Source organism: Cyclopterus lumpus, chromosome 8, assembly GCF_009769545.1.
Source record: "Cyclopterus lumpus isolate fCycLum1 chromosome 8, fCycLum1.pri, whole genome shotgun sequence".
NCBI lineage: Eukaryota > Metazoa > Chordata > Actinopteri > Perciformes > Cyclopteridae > Cyclopterus > Cyclopterus lumpus.
The window spans coordinates 997,276-1,014,928 of NC_046973.1; the positions used below are offsets into that span (position 1 = coordinate 997,276).

General features: G+C 41.0%; 1 protein-coding gene across 1 annotated transcript; it reads left to right on the forward strand.

Moving 5' to 3' along the window:
• The first annotated feature begins 9,162 nt into the window (after positions 1-9,162).
• LOC117734704 (keratin, type I cytoskeletal 20-like) lies at positions 9,163-11,072 on the forward strand. Its single transcript, XM_034538950.1, is given in 6 exon segments — positions 9,163-9,259; positions 9,262-9,563; positions 9,815-9,903; positions 9,905-9,938; positions 10,136-10,350; positions 10,994-11,072. Coding segments are annotated over 6 exon segments (816 nt in total).
• The last annotated feature ends 6,581 nt before the right edge of the window (positions 11,073-17,653 follow it).

The window sequence follows — 17,653 nt, forward strand, 5'->3', positions numbered from 1 at the left end:
TAATCTCTGTTTACACAGCTGAGTCCTCTTGTGTGCACTAAAGTCCTCTTTCCACTCACGCCCAGCTCTCAGCGGGCCGTCGCTCCTCGCTCCTCTTCATGTGGGAGGGGAAGTAGATATGGGTGAAATGTTATGGAACCTGTTTCTGCACCCTGATCCTGACCTCCTGCCCCCCTTAGAGTTTACTGCCCAGGTGATGCATGACTTTCTACAATGCAGAGCCAGCAGTCTGTCAACAGTTCCCCCCCGCCTCCCCCCCACCCCCTCAGCAGGACCAACCTGTCTGCAGTTCAGATCATCTGCCGAAACCACCTTCTGTGTCAGAAAACAGTATCTCACTAATATCTAAAATATCTAAAGAGGGGAAGGCTTTATGACGTTGTTAAACTGCAGCAACATTAATTTATAACACTATGTACTATAAGTACTACGAAGCAGTGTTTAAAGGCATGTTTGCCACCATTCCCAAAAGAACAACCTTTAAAAACTTTTGAGAGCATGAAAATGTTGCTATGAACTGATGTCTCATGTTTGGATCATAAAGGCTTCACAATAAGGTTATATAGACATATTTTGATCATATATATATATATATCAATGAATGCTTGTTTTGCTGAACAAATTGGCTTCACAGAATAACTGAAGTGATTTATTGCGTATTAATTACAGCTTTTCAGGCCTCTAACCGCCATCTTCAAACACCTTCACGTCAAACGTTTGACAAAAGAAATGAACGGAATGAAGGAATGAAAAAGGAAGATGATTAGGTTTGATAGGAAGCCAAATATAAGTTCAGGAATCAAATCTGAATAATCAAAAAGATGAGATGATCAATTCAATTCAGTTTATTTTGTATAGCCCAGAACCACAAATCACAAACTCCCATCAGAGGGCTTTACAATCTGTACACATACGACATCCCTGACCTTTGACCTCACATTAGATCAGGAACAACTACCAAATAATAGAAAAAAACGTCCTCCTCCTCGTCCTCCTAAAGGACACAGTGGAGAGGTGCAGCTGCAGTTCCTCACCTCTGCAACCAGAGGGCGGTCTTCACCAACACTCCTCCCATGTGATTGTTTCTGTGTTCTTCCAGTTGAAGATAATAATCCATGGAAGGGACCTTCGGCTTAACAAGCTTGGTGCTCTAAAAGATGGTGATGTTCAGGACTGTGGACTCGTCACATGACTTGTTGTGTGAACTCATCCATCACGAGAAGAACACAGAAATAATCACATGAGAGCAGTGTTAGTAAAGACCCCTCTCTGGTGGCAGAGGTGAGGAACTGCAGCTGCACCTCTCCACTGTGTAATACCACGAGTAATATCACTAGTAATACCACCACTAATATCACTAGTAATACCACCAGTAATATCACTAATAGCACCAGTAATACTACCAGTAAAACCACTAATACCAATAGTAATACCACCAGTAATATCACTAATACCACCAGTAATATCACTAGTAATACCACTACTAATACCATCAGTAAAACCACTAGTAAAACCACTAGTAATACCACCAGTAATATCACTAATACCACCACTAATATCACTAGTAATACCACCAGTAATATCACCAGTAATACCACCAGTAATATCACTAGTAATACCACCAGTAATACCACCAGTAATACCACTAGTAATACCACCAGTAATACCACCAGTAATATCACTAGTAATATCACTAATACCACCCACTAATACCACTAGTAATACCACCAGTAATACCACTACTAATACCACCAGTAATACCACCAGTAATATCACTAGTAATACCACCAGTAATACCACCAGTAATACCACCAGTAATACCAGTAGTAATACCACCAGTAATATCACTAGTAATACCACCAGTAATATCACTAGTAATACCACCAGTAATATCACTAATACCACCCACTAATACCACTAGTAATACCACCAGTAATATCACTAGTAATACCACCAGTAATACCACTAGTAATACCACCAGTAAAATCAATAGTAATACCACCAGTTATATCACTAATGCCACCAGTAAAACCACTAGTAATACCATTAGTAATACCACCAGTAATATCACTAATACCACCACTAATATCAATAGTAATACCACCAGTAATATCACTAATACCACCACTAATACCACTTGTAATACCACCAGTAAAACCACTAGTAATACCACCAGTAATACCACTAATACCACCACTAATATCACTAGTAATACCACCAGTAATACCACTAGTAATATCACTAGTAATACCAGCAGTAATATCACTAATACCACCACTAATACCACTAGTAATACCACCAGTAATATCACTAATACCACCCACTAATACCACTAGTAATACCACCAGTAATACCACTAGTAGTACCACCAGTAATATCACCAGTAAGAACAGTAGTAATACCACCAGTAATACCACCAGTAAGAACAGTAGTTATACCACCAGTAATACCACCAGTAAGAACAGTAGTAATACCACCAGTAATATCACTAGTAATACCACCAGTAATATCACTAGTAATACCACCAGTAATATCACTAGTAATACCACCAGTAATATCACTAGTAATAACACCAGTAATATCACTAGTAATACCACCAGTAATACCACTAGTAATACCACCAGTAATACCACCAGTAATACCACCAGTAATACCACTAGTAGTACCACCAGTAATATCACTAGTAATACCACCAGTAATATCACTAGTAGTACCACCAGTAATATCACTAGTAATACCACCAGTAATACCACCAGTAATACCACTAGTAGTACCACCAGTAATACCACTAGTAATATCACTAGTAATACCACCAGTAATATCACTAGTAATACCACCAGTAATACCACCAGTAATACCACTAGTAATACCACCAGTAATACCACCAGTAATATCACTAGTAATATCACTAATACCACCCACTAATACCACTAGTAATACCACCAGTAATACCACTACTAATACCACCAGTAATACCACCAGTAATATCACTAGTAATACCACCAGTAATACCACCAGTAATACCACCAGTAATATCACTAGTAATACCACCAGTAATACCACTAGTAATACCACCAGTAATATCACTTGTAATACCACCAGTAATATCACTAGTAATACCACCAGTAATATCACTAATACCACCCACTAATACCACTAGTAATACCACCAGTAATATCACTAGTAATACCACCAGTAATACCACCAGTAATATCACCAGTAATATCACCAGTAATATAACCAGTAATACCACCAGTAATATCACTAGTAATACCACCAGTAATATCACTAATACCACCCACTAATACCACTAGTAATACCACCAGTAATACCACCAGTAATATCACCAGTAATATCAACAGTAATATCACCAGTAATACCACCAGTAATATCACTAGTAATACCACAAGTAATATCACTAATACCACCCACTACTACCACTAGTAATACCACCAGTAATATCACTAGTAATACCACCAGTAATATCACTAGTAATACCACCAGTAATACCACCAGTAATATCACCAGTAATACCACCAGTAATATCACTAGTAATACCACCAGTAATATCACTAGTAATACCACCAGTAATACCACTAGTAATATCACCAGTAATACCACCAGTAATATCACTAGTAATACCACCAGTAATACCACCAGTAATACCACCAGTAATATCACTAATACCACCAGTAATATCACCAGTAATACCACTAGTAATACCACCAGTAAAACCACTAATACCACCAGTAATATCACTAGTAATACCACTAGTACTACCACCAGTAAAACCACTAATACCACCAGTAATATCACTAGTAATACCACTAGTAATACCACCAGTAAAACCACTAATACCACCAGTAATATCACTAGTAATACCACTAGTAATACCATTAGTAGAACCACTAATACCACTAGTAATACCACCAGTAAAACCACTAATACCACCAGTAATATCACTAGTAATACCACCAGTAATATCACTAGTAATACCATTAGTAATACCACCAGTAGAACCACTAATACCACTAGTAATATCACTAGTAATACCACCAGTAATATCACTAGTAATACCATTAGTAATACCACCAGTAAAACCACTAATACCACCAGTAATATCACTAGTATTACCACCAGTAATATCACCAGTAATACCACTAGTAATACCACCAGTAATATCACTATTACCACCACTAATACCACTAGTAATACCACTAGTAATACCACCAGTAATATCACTAATACCACCAGTAATATCAATAGTAATACCACCAGTTATATCACTAATGCCACCAGTAAAATCACTAGTAATACCATTAGTAATACCACCAGTAATATCACTAATACCACCACTAATATCAATAGTAATACCACCAGTAATATCACTAATACCACCACTAATACCACTAGTAATACCACCAGTAAAACTACTAGTAATACCACCAGTAATACCACTAATACCACCACTAATATCACTAGTAATACCACCAGTAATACCACTAGTAATATCACTAGTAATACCACCAGTAATATCACTAATACCACCACTAATACCACTAGTAATACCACCAGTAATATCACTAATACCACCCACTAATACCACTAGTAATACCACCAGTAATACCACTAGTAGTACCACCAGTAATATCACTAGTAATACCACCAGTAATACCACCAATAAGAACAGTAGTAATACCACCAGTAATATCACTAGTAATACCACCAGTAATACCACCAGTAATACCACTAGTAATACCACCAGTAATACCACTAGTAGTACCACCAGTAATACCACTAGTAATACCACCAGTAATACCACTAGTAGTACCACCAGTAATACCACTAGTAATACCACCAGTAATACCACTAGTAATACCACCAGTAATACCACCAGTAATACCACTAGTAGTACCACCAGTAATATCACTAGTAATACCACCAGTAATATCACTAGTAGTACCACCAGTAATATCACTAGTAATACCACCAGTAATACCACTAGTAGTACCACCAGTAATATCACTAGTAGTACCACCAGTAATATCACTAGTAGTACCACCAGTAATATCACTAGTAATACCACCAGTAATACCACCAGTAATACCACTAGTAGTACCACCAGTAATACCACTAGTAATACCACCAGTAATACCACCAGTAATACCACCAGTAATACCACTAGTAATACCACCAGTAATACCACTAGTAATACCACTAGTAATACCACCAGTAATACCACCAGTAATACCACTAGTAGTACCACCAGTAATATCACTAGTAATACCACCAGTAATATCACTAGTAGTACCACCAGTAATATCACTAGTAATACCACCAGTAATACCACTAGTAGTACCACCAGTAATATCACTAGTAGTACCACCAGTAATATCACTAGTAGTACCACCAGTAATACCACTAGTAGTACCACCAGTAATATCACTAGTAGTACCACCAGTAATACCACTAGTAGTACCACCAGTAATATCACTAGTATTACCACCAGTAATATCACCAGTAATACCACCAGTAATATCACTAGTAATACCACCAGTAATATGACTAATACCACCCACTAATACCACTAGTAATACCACCAGTAATATCACTAGTAATACCACCAGTAATACCACCAGTAATATCACTAGTAATACCACCAGTAATATCACTAGTAATACCACCAGTAATACCACTAGTAATACCACCAGTAATATCACTAGTAATACCACCAGTAATACCACTAGTAATACCACCAGTAATATCACCAGTAATATCACCAGTAATACCACCAGTAATATCACTAGTAATACCACCAGTAATATCACTAATACCACCCACTACTACCACTAGTAATACCACCAGTAATATCACTAGTAATACCACCAGTAATATCACTAATACCACCCACTACTACCACTAGTAATACCACCAGTAATATCACTAGTAATACCACCAGTAATATCACTAGTAATACCACCAGTAATACCACTAGTAATATCACCAGTAATACCACCAGTAATATCACTAGTAATACCACCAGTAATATCACCAGTAATACCACCAGTAATATCACCAGTAATACCACCAGTAATATCACTAGTAATACCACCACTAATACCACCAGTAAAACCACTAATACCACCAGTAATATCACTAGTAATACCACCACTAATATCACTAGTAATACCACCAGTAAAACCACTAATACCACTAGTAATATCACCAGTAATACCACTAGTAATACCACCAGTAATATCACTAATACCACCAGTAATACCACTAGTAATACCACCACTAATATCACTAGTAATACCACCAGTAAAACCACTAATACCACCAGTAATACCACTAGTAATACCACCACTAATATCACTAGTAATACCACCAGTAAAACCACTAATACCACCAGTAATATCACTAATACCACCAGTAATACCACTAGTAATACCACCAGTAAAACCACTAATACCACCAGTAATATCACTAATACCACCAGTAATACCACTAGTAATACCACCAGTAATACCACTAGTAATACCACCAGTAATATCACTATTACCACCTGTAATACCACTAGTAATACCACCAGTAATACCACCAGTAGAACCACTAATACCACTAGTAATACCATTAGTAATACCACCAGTAATATCACTAATACCACCAGTAATATCAATAGTAATACCACCAGTTATATCACTATTACCACCAGTAATACCACTAGTAATACCATTAGTAATACCACCAGTACTATCACTAATACCACCACTAATATCAATAGTAATACCACCAGTAATATCACTAATACCACCACTAATACCACTAGTAATACCACCAGTAAAACCACTAGTAATACCACCAGTAATACCACTAATACCACCACTAATATCACTAGTAATACCACCAGTAATATCACTAGTAATACCACCAGTAATATCACTAATACCACCCACTAATATCACTAGTAATACCACCAGTAATATCACTAATACCACTAGTAGTACCACCAGTAGTATCACTAGTAATATCACTAGTAATACCACCAGTAATACCACCAGTAATACCACTAGTAGTACCACCAGTAATACCACTAGTAATACCACCAGTAATACCACTAGTAATACCACCAGTAATACCACCAGTAATACCACTAGTAGTACCACCAGTAATATCACTAGTAATACCACCAGTAATACCACTAGTAGTACCACCAGTAATACCACTAGTAATACCACCAGTAATACCACTAGTAATACCACCAGTAATACCACCAGTAATACCACCAGTAATACCACTAGTAGTACCACCAGTAATACCACTAGTAATACCACCAGTAATACCACTAGTAATACCACCAGTAATATCACTAGTAATACCACCAGTAATACCACCAGTAATACCACTAGTAATACCACCAGTAATATCACTAGTAATACCACCAGTAATACCACTAGTAATACCACCAGTAATATCACTAGTAATACCACCAGTAATATCACTAGTAATACCACCAGTAATACCACTAGTAATACCACCAGTAATACCACTAGTAATATCACTAGTAATACCACCAGTAATATCACTAGTAATACCACCAGTAATACCACTAGTAATACCACCAGTAATACCACTAGTAATACCACCAGTAATATCACTAGTAATACCACCAGTAATATCACTAGTAATACCACCAGTAATACCACTAGTAATACCACCAGTAATATCACTAGTAATACCACTAGTAATACCACCAGTAATATCACTAGTAATACCACCAGTAATACCACTAGTAATATCACCAGTAATACCACTAGTAATATCACTAGTAATACCACCAGTAATACCACCAGTAATACCACTAGTAATATCACTAGTAATACCACCAGTAATATCACTAGTAATACCACCAGTAATACCACTAGTAATACCACCAGTAATACCACTAGTAATACCACCAGTAATACCACTAGTAATACCACCAGTAATACCACTAGTAATACCACCAGTAATATCACTAGTAATACCACTAGTAATACCACCAGTAATATCACTAGTAATACCACCAGTAATACCACTAGTAATACCACCAGTAATATCACTAGTAATACCACCAGTAATACCACTAGTAATACCACCAGTAATACCACTAGTATTACCACCAGTAATATCACTAGTAATACCACTAGTAATACCACCAGTAATATCACTAGTAATACCACCAGTAATACCACTAGTAATACCACCAGTAATACCACTAGTATTACCACCAGTAATATCACCAGTAATACCACTAGTAATACCACCAGTAATATCACTAGTAATACCACTAGTAATACCACCAGTAATATCACTAGTAATACCACCAGTAATATCACTAGTAATATCACCAGTAATACCACTAGTAATACCACTAGTAATACCACCAGTAATATCACTAGTAATACCACATTTAATAACAACAAAAGAAAGGTTTAAGAATAATAACTAAAGTATTGCGGTCGTCATTTAATTCCTGTACTTTTAGTTCTTCAGGTGTGTTGGAGAGACACACCTTGTTTACCTGCAGGCCATAAGCCCCGCCCTCTCAGGTGACAGCGGTTATGTAAGGAAAGTGGTGTGTGTGTGTGTGTGTGTGTGTGTGTGTGTGTGTGTGTGTGTGTGTGTGTGTGTGTGTGTGTGTGTGTGTGTGTGTGTGTGTGTGTGTGTGTGTGTGTGTGTGTGTGTGTGTGTGTGTGTGTGTGTGTGACTGTGTGTGTGAGTGACTGTGTGTGTGTGTGCGCACGAGAGACTGTGTGTGTTTGTGTGTGTGAGAGTGAGGGCAAGGGTGTGTGCGTGAGGGTGTGTGTGCGTGAGGGTGTGTGTGCGTGAGGGTGTGTGTGGGTGAGGGTGTGTGTGGGTGAGGGTGTGTGTGCGTGAGGGTGTGTGTGGGTGAGGGTGTGTGTGGGTGAGGGTGTGTGTGCGTGAGGGTGTGTTTGGGTGAGGGTGTGTGTGCGTGAGGGTGTGTGTGGGTGAGGGTGTGTGTGGGTGAGGGTGTGTGTGCGTGAGGGTGTGTTTGGGTGAGGGTGTGTGTGCGTGAGGGTGTGTGTGGGTGAGGGTGTGTGTGGGTGAGGGTGTGTCACAGCTTCACTCTCAGAGCCGCCGGCCAGCCGACCCTCAGCCATGACCTCCTTCTCCAGCCGCGGCAGCTTGTCCTCCATGAGGAGCTCCAACGTGATGGCGCCCTCCTCCTCCCGTCGGCTCGTGAGCTCGGGGGCCGGAGCGTGTAGGGAGGAGCTGGAGGGTCCGGAGTCCGTGTCTCCAAGACCTCCTTCTCCTCCTGCCCCACCGGCGGTTCCTTCAACCTGTCCGACGCCGTCGACGTGTCCGACAACAAGAAGGTGGCCATGCAGAACCTGAACCTGGCCTCCTACCTGAACAAGGTGCGCAGCCTGGAGACCGCCAACGGGGCGCTGGAGCTAAAGATCAGGCAGTTCCTGGAGAGCAAGACCAGACCCGAGGGTCACGACTGCACCGCGTTCCGGGTCTCTATCAAAGACCTGCAGGACCAGGTGAGGACCGGTTTACATTTAATATGAAGCTTCAAACTGTAGCGTTTTCATTTTCAGCTTCTTTATGGTCATTTTATGCCTGTTTATGTTTATGGGTTTCAGGTTCTTGGACTGTTAAGTGTTCCTGTAACTTTTATACCTTCTCAGATCTTCTTCGCTGCTCGTGCAATAGCCGCCATCGTCCTCGCCATCGTCCTCGGTCCCTGCCACCCCCTACTGTCCAAAGCCTGATCAATATCGTCATTGATCCTTGTTCCTCACAGTCTGCCGAGCTGAACAAAGAGGTTTCTGTGAGCACGGAGACCCTGCAGACGTCCAAGACCGAGTTTGGAGAGGTCAGACGGACCCTTCAGTCTGGAGATCAAACTGCAGGCTCAGATGAGCAAGGTGACCAAACCCTGATCCACTAACCATGGACTCCATCAGGCCATCAATCATAAGTATCCATGTTTTTATCACACCGAACAGGTTCTCAGTCTGCATGACTTTTGAAGATGACTGATGTGTGAGTGCTTTGAGGTGTTGGTGGTCTTACTGGGAAGTCCGAACCACAGTAACCCGACTGTCCTCTTCCTCCGGAGCAGAAAGGAGCCCTGGAGGCATCTCTCGCTGAGACCAGGAGCCGCTACGCCAACATGCTGAGGGGCTACCAGAGGCAGGTGGGGAATCTGGAGGAGCAGCTGGCCCAGCTGAGGACCGACCTGGAGAACCAGAAGCTCATGTACGCCGACCTGCTGGACATCAAGACCCGGCTGGAGCTGGAGATCGCCGAGTACCAGAGGCTGCTGGACGGGGAGAGGTGAGCGCTCCACTGCCGCTAACTCCTTCAGACAAACACCCACACGCATGTTAGCCTAGCCTGTTAGTCGGTAAGCGTGCTAGCCTGTTAGCCTGTTAGCGTAGCCCATTAGCCTGCTAGGCTTTTAGCGTAGCCTGTTAGTCTGCTAAACGTTAGCATTGCCCCATAGCCTGTTAGCGTGCTAGCCTGTTAGCCTATTAGTGTAGCCCATTAGCCTGCTACGCTGTTAGCGTAGCGAGTTAGTCTGCTAAATGTTAGCATAGCCCCGTAGCCTGTTAGCATGCTAGTCTGTTAGCATAGCCCATTAGCCTGCCAGCATGTTAGCCTGTTAGCATGCTAGCGTGAGCTAACAGCCAGGGAACATCTGAGATTTTTTGTCGTAAAGCGTTAGACACGTCAACATATTGACCTGATGAGTCAGAAGATCAATAAAGTTATGACATGAATCATAACCATCCCATAATCGTTGAGATGTTTCAGTCTGGATTTTTATGAAACTATAATTTTATGAAATCAGTTTTAGATTCAATGACATATGTCATATTTCACATATGAAAGTTTTATCTTGCTATGACAATAAAACCCATCAAGCAGAAAAGATTTAAATCTAAATAATAATTAATTATGTATTTCCGGACTGCAGCTCCACCAGCATGACCACTAGGGTGGTGACCATCATGCAGGAAGTGGACGAACATGGAAACGTGATCAGCAGCAGTTAGACCAGAACCAGACCAGAACCAAACAGAACTGAGTCTGAGCTTCTTCAATAAATATCACGTCGGACTGTTTCTGCGCTTCCTGCTTTATGAAAGAGAATCTTCTCTGCAGAACAGAAACACAACGGCATGAATGCCACCTCAGATGGCAAGTTATCATGTTTTCTCTGCTTGAGTCACCCCAGGTGGCATTTTATCATGTTTTCTCCACTTGTAGGTCACTCCAGATGGCAAGTTATCATGTTTTCTCCACTTGTAGGTCACTCCAGATGGCATTTTATCATATTTTCTCCACTTGAAGGTGACTCCAGTTGGCAAGTTATCATGTTTTCTCCACTTGAAGGTCACTCCAGATGGCAAGTTATCATGTTTTCTCCACTCAAAGGTCACTCCAGGTGGCAAGTTATTATGTTTTCTCCACTGGAAGGTCACCTCAGATGGCAAGTTATCATGTTTTCTCTGCTTGAGTCACTCCAGATGGCAAGTTATTCAATTCAATTCAATTCAGTTTATTTTGTATAGCCCAATATCACAAATTACAAACTCCCCTCAGAGGGCTTTACAATCTGTACACATACAACATCCCTGACCTTTGACCTCACATCGGATCAGGAAAAACTCCCCAAAAATAACCTTTGACAGGGAAAAAAGGGAAGAAACCTTCAGGAGAGCAACAGAGGAGGATCCCTCTCCCCGGATGGACAGATGAATAGATGTCATGTGACCAGATGAACAGAGTTACAGAGTTACATAAACACATTACATGAATATGACAATGTATGAATGGAACTCCAATCCATGAAACAGAAGGAGGTAGAGAGGAGGGGGGGCGGGGCATCAGCAGGGCCAATGGGAGGCCGGCTCACCAGCATCAGACACCTCCAGGTCCAATGGACCCTATGAGACGTGAAGTCACAACGACTCCGGGGAGGAAGCAGAGTTAATAAGGTGCAATGGAGAGATGTAAATTCATCCATAAGGAGAGAGAGAAGAGGAGATAGGTGCTCAGTGTATCCTAAAACATCCCCCAGCAGCCTATAAGCCTATAGCAGCATATCAAGGGGCTGGACCAGGGCAAACCTGACTCAGCCCTAACTATAAGCACTATTAAAGAGGAAAGTCTTAAGTCTATTCTTGAATGAGGTGACTGTGTCTGCCTCCAGGACTGAAAGTGGAAGCTGGTTCCATAAAAGAGGAGCTTGATAACTGAAGGCTCTTGCTCCCATCCTACTTTTTAGGACTCTAGGAACCACAAGTAGCCCCGCATTTAGTGATCAGCTCTCTAGTGGGGAAATATGGTACTACAAGCTCCTTAAGATATGATGGTGCATCACCAATCAAGGCTTTGTAGGTGAGGAGAAGAATTTTAAATGTGATTCTTGATTTTACAGGGAGCCAGTGCAGAGCAGCTAATACACGAGTCATGTGATCTCTTTTCTTAGTTTTTGTGAGTACACGAGCTGCAGCATTCTGGATCAACTGGAGGGACTTAAGAGACTTATTAGAGCAGCCTGATAATAAGGAGTTGCAGTAATCTAGTCTGGAAGTAACAAACGCGTGAACCAGCTTTTCTGAATCTTTTTGAGACAAGATGTGCCTGATTTTTGAAATGTTACGTAGATGAAAAAATGCAATCCTTGAGATTTGCTTAACGTGGAGTTAAAGGACAAGTCTCGGTCAAAGATAACTAGAGATTCTTTACAGTGGTGTTGGATGCCAGGGAAATGCCATCTACAGAAACCACATCACCAGATAATTGATCCCTGAGGTGTTCAGGGCCCAGTAAAATAACTTCAGTTTTGTCTGAGTTTAACATCAGGAAGTTGCAGGTCATCCATGTTTTTATGTCTTTAAGACATTCTTGAATTTTAGCGAGCTGGTTGGTCTCCTCTGGTTTGATCGATAGATATAATTGAGTATCGTCTGCAAAAGCAATGAAAGTTTATGCAGTGTTTCCTGATAATATTGCCCAAAGGAAGCATATATAAGGTAAATAAAATTGGTCCAAGCACAGAACCTTGTGGAACTCCGTGATTAACGTTGGTGGTCATTGAGGCTTCATCGTTTACAAATACAAACTGAGATCGATCTGATAAATAGGATTTAAACCAACTTAGTGCGGTACCTGAAATGCCAATCGACTGATCCAGTCTCTGTAATAGGATGTCATGATCAATGGTGTCGAACGCAGCACTAAGGTCTAATAAGACCAGTACGGAGATGAGTCCTTTATCAGCACTGAGGTCTAACAAGACCAGTACGGAGATGAGTCCTTTATCAGCACTAAGGTCTAACAATACCAGTACGGAGATGAGTCCTTTATCTGATGCATTAGGAGGTCATTAGTAATCCTCACCAGTGCTGTCTCTGTGGTCTTTTCTAAATCCTGACTGAAACTCCTCAAATAAACTATTCTGATGTAGAAAGTCACACAATTGATTTGCGACTACTTTCTCAAGGATCTTAGAGAGGAAGGGAAGGTTAGAGATCGGTCTGTAGTTAGCCAACACCTCTGGATTAAGAGTGGTCTTCTTCAGGAGAGGTTTAATTACAGCTACTTTGAAGGAATGTGGTACATGGCCTGTTAGCAAAGACACATTAACAATATCCAGCAGAGAGGTGCCAATTAAAGGCAACACGTCTTTAAGCAGCCTCGTTGGGATGGGGTCTAAGAGACAGGTAGACGGTTTAGAAGTAGAAACCATTGAGGACAATTGGTCTAGGTTAATGGGAGAAAAGCTATCCAAATATACACCAGGGCATACAGCCGTTTCCAAGGCCACTCCTCTTGAGGACAGATCGGCAGTAGTTGAGGGCAAGAGATCATCAATCTTGCCTCTAATAGTTCAAATCTTTTCCTTGAAGAAGTTCATGAAGTCATTACTACTGAGGTCTATAGGAATACACGGCTCCACAGAGCTGTGACTCTCTGTCAGCCTGGCTACAGTGCTAAAGAGAACCCTGGGGTTGTTCTTATTTTTCTCTATTACTGATGAGTAATAGGCTGCTCTGGCATTACGGAGAGCCTTTTTATATGTTTTAAGACTATCTCTCCAAACTAAGAGTGATTCTTCCAGATTGGTGGAACACCATATGCTTTAAAGCTTTCGTGAAGTTTGCTTTAGGTCGCGGGTCTGAGGGTTCTACCAGGGAGCAAACCTCCTTTGCCTCACTGTCTTCTTCTTCAGTGGGGCTATCAAGTCTAGTGTCATTCTCAGTGAGCCTGTAGCACTATCGACAAGATGATCAATCTGGGACGGACTAAAGTTAGCACAGGAGTCCTCCGTCACATTGAGACGTGGTATTGAATCAAATGCAGAAGGAATCTCTTCTTTAAATGTAGCTACAGCACTGTCAGTTAGACATCTGGTGTAGAAACCTTTGACTAACGGTGTACACTCCGGGAGTATAAACTCAAAAGTTATGAGGTAATGGTCTGACAGAAGAGGGTTCTGTGGGAAGACCTCCAAATGCTCAATGTCAATGCCATATGTAAGAACAAGGTCGAGGGTGTGGCCAAAGCAGTGAGTGGGTTTCTGTACTCTCTTATCATGTTTTCTCCACTTAAGGTCATCCCAGAGGGCATTTTATCATGTTTTCTCCACTTATGGTCACCCCAGATGGCACTTTATCATGTTTTCTCCACTTGAAGGTCACCTCAGATGGCAAGTTATCATGTTTTCTCTGCTTGAGAGTCACCCCAGGTGGCATTTTATCATGTTTTCTCCACTTGTAGGTCACTCCAGATGGCATTTTATCATGTTTTCTCCACTTGAAGGTGACTCCAGTTGGCAAGTTATCATGTTTTCTCCACTTGAAGGTCACTCCAGATGGCAAGTTATCATGTTTTCTCCACTTGAAGGTCACTCCAGGTGGCAAGTTATTATGTTTTCTCCACTGGAAGGTCACCTCAGATGGCAAGTTATCATGTTTTCTCTGCTTGAGTCACTCCAGATGGCAAGTTATCATGTTTTCTCCTCTTGAAGGTCACTCCAGATGGCAAGTTATCATGTTTTCTCCTCTTGAAGGTCACTCCAGATGGCAAGTTATCATGTTTTCTCCTCTTGAAGGTCACTCCAGATGGCTAGTTATCATGTTTTCTCCCCTTAAGGTCACTCCAGATGGCACTTTATCATGTTTTCTCCACTTGAAGGTCACCTCAGATGGCAAGTTATCATGTTTTCTCTGCTTGAGAGTCACCCCAGGTGGCATTTTATCATGTTTTCTCCACTTGTAGGTCACTCCAGATGGCAAGTTATCATGTTTTCTCCACTTGAAGGTCACTCCAGATGGCAAGTTATCATGTTTTCTCCACTTGAAGGTCACTCCAGATGGCAAGTTATCATGTTTTCTCCACTTGAAAGTCACTCCAGATGGCATTTTATCATGTTTTCTCCACTTGAAGGTGACTCCAGTTGGCAAGTTATCATGTTTTCTCCACTTGAAGGTCACTCCAGATGGCAAGTTATCATGTTTTCTCCACTCGAAGGTCACTCCAGGTGGCAAGTTATTATGTTTTCTCCACTGGAAGGTCACCTCAGATGGCAAGTTATCATGTTTTCTCCACTTAAGGTCATCCCAGAGGGCATTTTACCATGTTTTCTCCACTTATGGTCACCCCAGATGGCACTTTATCATGTTTTCTCCACTTGAAGGTCACCTCAGATGGCAAGTTATTATGTTTTCTCTGCTTGAGAGTCACCCCAGGTGGCATTTTATCATGTTTTCTCCACTTGAAGGTCACCTCAGATGGCAAGTTATTATGTTTTCTCTGCTTGAGAGTCACCCCAGGTGGCATTTTATCATGTTTTCTCCACTGGAAGGTCACCTCAGATGGCAAGTTATCATGTTTTCTCTGCTTGAGTCACTCCAGATGGCAAGTTATCATGTTTTCTCCTCTTGAAGGTCACTCCAGATGGCAAGTTATCATGTTTTCTCCTCTTGAAGGTCACTCCAGATGGCTAGTTATCATGTTTTCTCCCCTTAAGGTCACTCCAGATGGCACTTCATCATATTTTCTCTACTTAAGATCACTCCAAGGGGTTTGGTCATATTCATATCCAAGCAGGTAAAACATTTCACAAAAATGTGTTTAAAATGGAATTTGCCAATTTCTAAAGCGTCTTTGAACATGTTTTCTTATGAACTATTGCTCTAACTTACTTATCTATTCGAACATGGACGCTTTCCTTCTTGATATTATATATATGGAGATCTCAACAGCTCGCATGAATGGAGCATCAGAAAAGACTTTGGGTCAACATTGCTGATTCTTTGAAACATATTGATGTGTGCTATAGCCCCTTACTTCTTATTGCACATGTCCCTGTCAGTTATTTGTCTGTCTCTTGTGTGTATATGTATGCCCCCCTGTTCCTCTGTTTCATGCTTCTGAGACTCCTTTTGTCAGCATAGTGTTTGTCATTTGAAAGGGCTCCATGTCTTAGTGCCATCATGTGTGATTATGCTAAATAAAAACATTTGATCGCAAAAAAACTATTGCTCTAACTTAAATGGTAATAATCTGCCACTTGCATCATGTGACTTCAAAGCATCTTTTCTACACATCTTCTCCCATTAACAAACACACATTGTTGACTGACGGCTCCGGAGGTGTTTCAAGCTGAAACAGGACAGGCAGCATACCTTTGGTCCTGTTCCTTCTCTGGGACTGAGAGCTATAACGTGTACGATCAAACAGATTAATAGAACAAACAACAGCAGGACGGTTGAAAAGGTAGTTATATATATATATATATATATATACATACACACACATATACACAATGCAATGGTTACCTGGCTCCCTTTAATATCTCTGCTTTCAAGTGAAAGATTAACTGGGACTGACTGCCGGACTTTTGTTGGTCATGTGACTTCTGTCGTTATGGTTACGGCACAAGAAATAACTCCGCAAGTACTGTAATGTACACTTTGGAGGTACTTGAGTATTTCCATTTTCTGCTACTTTCTACCTCTACTGTACTACATCTCAGAGGTACATGTAGTACTCTCTACTGTACTACATCTCAGAGGTACATGTAGTACTCTCTACTGTACTACATCTCAGAGGTACATGTAGTACTCTCTACTGTCCTCTGTACTACAGTAGTAGCGTTAGCTTAGCTTCTTGTCTCGTAGCCTCATATTGACCTAAATGGTTGTTCCTCGTCACATGACATGCTGCGTTACATGAAATCCATCCAAAATGTTTTATATTTTTATCTAATTAAATGATGTTTTATTGGAACCTCTTTAAGTATATTTTATTCATAATAAGCATTTTTTTTTTTACTAAGAAAATCAATAAAGTACTTTAAACACATTTGGTCTTGTTTACATTTGAAGGCACATTCATCTACACACTGGAACAGGGACAAGGGGGCCGGTCTTAGTGGGACATCATGTTTACTTCTGTTTGAGGTTGCTGTGTTAAGTTTACTGAGGAAGGCTTTTATTGTGAAGCGATATTTTAGACATCTTCCAAAATAAACTCATCTTTAAGCTCCACCAGGACTCATTGGCCCTGGTGGCCATTAGAGGAACTGCAGGTTTATTTTGAACAGAAGACACAACACATGAGC